Source organism: Cetorhinus maximus, chromosome 5, assembly GCF_964194155.1.
Source record: "Cetorhinus maximus chromosome 5, sCetMax3.hap1.1, whole genome shotgun sequence".
Lineage (NCBI taxonomy): Eukaryota > Metazoa > Chordata > Chondrichthyes > Lamniformes > Cetorhinidae > Cetorhinus > Cetorhinus maximus.
The window spans coordinates 116,134,709-116,139,233 of record NC_135883.1 but is presented as its reverse complement, the minus strand read 5'-3'; the positions used below and the strand labels follow the sequence as shown (position 1 = coordinate 116,139,233).

The 4,525-nt window shown below is 47.2% G+C and overlaps 1 protein-coding gene across 1 annotated transcript; it reads left to right on the top strand.

Moving 5' to 3' along the window:
• The first annotated feature begins 601 nt into the window (after positions 1-601).
• Positions 602-3,545, top strand: slc35d3 (solute carrier family 35 member D3). Its single transcript, XM_078542341.1, has 2 exons — positions 602-1,050; positions 2,057-3,545. Exons 1-2 carry the CDS (start codon positions 615-617, stop codon positions 2,791-2,793), a joined length of 1,173 nt encoding a protein of 390 aa, XP_078398467.1. The 5' UTR covers positions 602-614; the 3' UTR covers positions 2,794-3,545.
• The last annotated feature ends 980 nt before the right edge of the window (positions 3,546-4,525 follow it).

The following is a 4,525-nucleotide window of genomic DNA, read 5'->3' as shown; positions in this document are numbered from 1 at the left end:
AGAGGAAAACATTTGCTGTGCAGACCCTTGTTCACCCAGGACTCCTGTGTACATTTTAATTCTCTGCATTGAATTCAGCACAACTATACTCGGTTAATGTAGGTAGGCGTTACACATGGGGGTGGGGGGGGGGGGTGGATTTCAGCCCATCACTTGATAGGTTTGGTGAATGCGGATTTGGATTTCATTCAGCCATTTAGACCGGTGACTGAATCCTGCACCTTTGGCTTGACTGAGCAGCACTGACTCGCCACTAGTTCTACAATAGAACTGGGCGAACAGAAACGCAATAAAAAAAAACACTACTTACTTAATGAAGTAAATGAGAGGTGCAGATTCAACTGGTTCAACTGGTTTCCATGCGTCAGCCGCTCGGGATCTTTCACATTTGACTTTGCAGCAGTTGGAATAGGTGATCATTAATAAAATATTCAATTGATCATTTTCAGCCCACACTGATGGTCGTCCATTCCCCCCGCCCCTTTTAATTAAATGAATGGAAGTTTTAAGCAGATAGTGGGCGGCTCTGGATAACAGGATGTTTTTGACAGTCGGCACCGAGAGGCTAAACTCATGCTGAGACCGTTTCAACTTGCTTTCACCCGGGAAGAAAAATGCAGTCCTGCAAGGGCCGTTTGCTTGGCATCTGGGTGGCGGTCGCCCACGGCGTGTTCTCCGGATCTCTAAATATTCTGTTGAAACTCCTCATTTCTCGCTACAATTTTCTCTTTTTAACACTGCTGCAGTGCCTCACCAGCAGCACCGCTGCCCTGACCCTGGAGACTCTCAGGAGGCTGGGTAAAATAGACGTGCCGCCTTTCAGCCTAAGTTTGGCCAAAGTCTTTGGCAGTGTCACGCTGCTCTCCACTCTCCAGTCCTGTTTGACTCTGTGGTCACTGCGGGGCCTCAGTCTCCCCATGTACGTTGTTTTCAAGCGTTGTCTACCTCTCGTCACTTTAATAATAGGAGTTTTTGTCCTCAAGAATGGCATTCCGTCTCTCGGTGTCAGTGCAGCGGTCTTCCTCACTACCTGCGGAGCCGCTCTGGCAGGTCAGTATCACTCAGCCATCCCAGCCCGCGGAGTGTGCACGCTGCCCTCCCTCTGGTTATTTATCCCTCCATGCAATGGCCACAAGATGCATGTTTTCTTTTTTACTTTACTCGGGTGGGCGAAAGAAAATTAAGCGAATGTTAATGGGCAGCCGGGGGAGAATTGCGCCAAAGCTTCAGATCACACAAAAAAAATGAGGGATGAGGTAAATCACAGAATCCAGCCGAGGTAACAGCTCGTGATCAGAGCAAAGTTTCCATCTGTCTCTCAGTAACGCTGGATCTCCGTTTGGGACCATGGAGATGGTTTTGAGGGGAATGTGAGAGGAAGTTTCCAAACTTCTCGAGATTTAAATATATATATATATATATATCATTTTTATATATTTGTTCATCCATTTACTATCCATCGATCTATCTGTCCACACATTATGATCAAAAGTTTGAATGAACGAGGCGGTTATTAAATCAAAGCAAAAGACTGCGGATGCGGGAAATCTGAAACAAAAACAGAAAATGCTGGGGAAACTCCGCAGGTCCGACAGCGCCTGTGGGGTAGAGAAACAGGAGTCAACGTTTCGAGTCTGAAGAAGAGTCATAGGGACTCGAAACGTTGACTCTGTTTCTCTCTCCACAGGTACTGTCAGACCTGCGGAGTTTTCCCAGCATTTTCTGTTTTTGTTTCGATTATTAAATAAACCGCTTTCTAACCGCGGGTCCCTCTCCCCCCTCCCCAGTTAAATTCCTCGTCCCTCACTGTTTTGTTTCACAAGGGCACAAAGTCCCATTCATTCCGTTTTTCACACTTGCCCGCGCCTATCACACACTAAACGGGTGTCGGTGTTACACGTGACTTTTCAGCTGTCTCTTGTTCTGTTTTAAAACAGAATTACCTGGAAAAACTCAGCAGGTCTGTTTTCCAGGTAATTCTGTTGTTGTTTTGGAGTTCCAGCATCCGCAGTGGTTTTTTTTGTTTTTATCTCTTGTTCTGTTTTGTCTGATCTAGGAGCCGGTGATCTCTCCGGGGATCCAGTCGGGTATGTGACCGGTGCCTTGGCCGTGCTGGTTCACGCCGCTTATCTGGTGGTGATTCAGAAGACGGGCCACGAGCACCCCTACGGCCCCCTGACTGCCCAGTACACCATCGCCGTGACCGCCTCGCCTGTCCTCCTGCTCTGCAGCTTCGCCAGCCTGGACGCCATCAACATCTGGTCCTACCCGGGCTGGCCAGACGCTGCCGTCGGCTGCACCTTCGCCTCCTGCATCGTGATCGGCTGCCTCATGAACTTCACCACGCTGCACTGCACTTACATCAACTCGGCGGTCACCACCAGCTTTGTGGGGGTGGTGAAGAGCGTCGCCACCATCACGGTGGGCATGCTGGCTTTCAGAGACGTGGAGCCCACCGCCCTGTTCATCGCCGGCGTGGTGGTGAACACGGTGGGCTCGGTCACCTACTGCATAGTCAAATACTTCGAGACCAGGCAGCAAGCCAAGTACGATGACTTGGAAGAACTGATCAAGGGCGATGAGGGAGGACCCGTCGAGTCCCCCACGACGACCCCTCAAATGTACGAGCTGCAGGAAGATCCCAGTGCCCAGGCGCCGCGGGATGGCAGCGCGCCCACCTCCCCGGGAGCTCCTGACAACAGCCCACTGACTGAAAACTATCTCGGGGTCTGGAGGCTGGTGAGACATTTGCGGGTTTTCAGGAAAGATCCTTCGGCCCACGGGCCCCAATAAAACCGAGATCTCACTTTTGTTCTGGTTTGCTTTGTGAAGAGTCGGCTATTGGAGTTAAGAAGGGTTGAATTGACTTTATTTAAGAGTGTGGCGGCGGGAGTCAGCGGGCATGGTGTTTCCGTCTAAGAATATACACTGCCCAGAACTGTTGCTTCTCACAGATGAAAGTGGAGCTTAAGTAACTTAATCTAAATTATATCCTGAAGAAACATGACTAAAATATATCTTTATGAGTCCTGTTATTTTTCTGGGAGCCGGAGGTTCTGACATGATAAGCAGGGAATGATCAGAATCCTGCTGAGAGGATGCCACTCCAGCCTAGGGGAGCATCTTTCCTGTTCCTCTCCATCTTGGCGCCTGTCGGAGCAGCAAAAACGACAAAACTGGAAGAAGATTTCATTCCCACACCCACATGGAGTGCGTTCACCACACATAAACTGCAACGGTTTAAGTAGAAGGCTCACCACCATCTTCTCAAGGGCAACTAACGATGGGCAATGAACGCTGGCCTATATCCGCGAAAATGAATGTCAAACAAATATTAGTAAATGATGGGCGCGCGGGAATAATGATAAACCAGCAATCTCATCTTGAGATTCAGGAATTAATTGACCTCTTTGATGAGATTACTGCCTGGCCATCCTACCAGCTTCCTGTTATTCTCCACACTGTCATACAATGTTTCTAAACTAAACTGAACATTTATTTGGAGACGGCTTCAGAGTTTTTAAAAAAATCAAAAGTCAGTTTTTAAATTCACTATTCCTACCTGCATCCACTTTCTGCACACACTCAAAAACAAAAATGAACATACCTGGAAAAACTCAGCTGGTCTGGCAGCATCTGCGGAGAGGAAACAGTTAACGTTTCTGACTTCTGTTGAAGAGTCATACGGACTCGAAACGTTAACTGAGTTCCTCTCCGCAGATGCTGCCAGACCAGCTGAGTTTTTCCAGGTATTTTTATTTTTGTTTTGGATTTCCAGCATCCGCAGTTTTTTTGCTTTTACCTTCTGCACTCTCTCATCGTATTTTCTGGTTGAAAACATCTGGAAATCAGGAGACTAAGTTTAAGGGTTTGCAGTCGTTGTTGGAAAGAGATTAAAGCGATATTCTCACTTTTCGTGAAGTGTGTATTTTCGCTTAGGTTGGGAGTACGATCATTGTTGCAAAATCCCACGGCCGCTATCACTCTGTACACGGCCCGGGGGGGTGGGGTTTACACTCCGAGACAGTGCGGCACCAGCTGATGTGGTCTCCTTCACCCCGCACCCCTCTCGTGAATTGTCGAATATAAGCCCAAGTCACCCCATCGGTCAAATAAACCTCACGAACAAACGTGTCGTTTTGTGTGAATTTGGGGAAATGTTACTTATTGAAAGAGCGTCATTTTCAAGTAAATTGTATGACATTTAATGAAAACGTTGGCGAAATTTTATAAACATTGTCCATGCTGTATGCCTGCATGCATATATCAATTTACGAGTGAGCAAGAAGCAACGGATCCATGTCCCCGTGATGAAAGGGGCCGAGTGATGAATGACGGTGTGAGTATGTAATTAAACAGGTACAAATGTGGATCCGTGTATAAATCTGAGTTTGGTCAAGTTGAATCTATAAGCGACATCACGCATGATATGGATCTAAAAAAGGTAGTTTGATTGCCAATATGCACTACACTAACGAAGGTCAGCTTTTTATCAAATGTTTTAATTTATATGTGGTTTCTAATT

Bases quoted from the DNA above. Each gene is read 5' to 3' on its own strand.
- slc35d3 (XM_078542341.1), top strand. From the start codon at position 615: ATGCAGTCCTGCAAGGGCCGTTTGCTTGGCATCTGGGTGGCGGTCGCC. The intron at 1,051-2,056 runs GTCAGTATCACT...TGTCTGATCTAG, and splicing joins CTGCGGAGCCGCTCTGGCAG to GAGCCGGTGATCTCTCCGGG.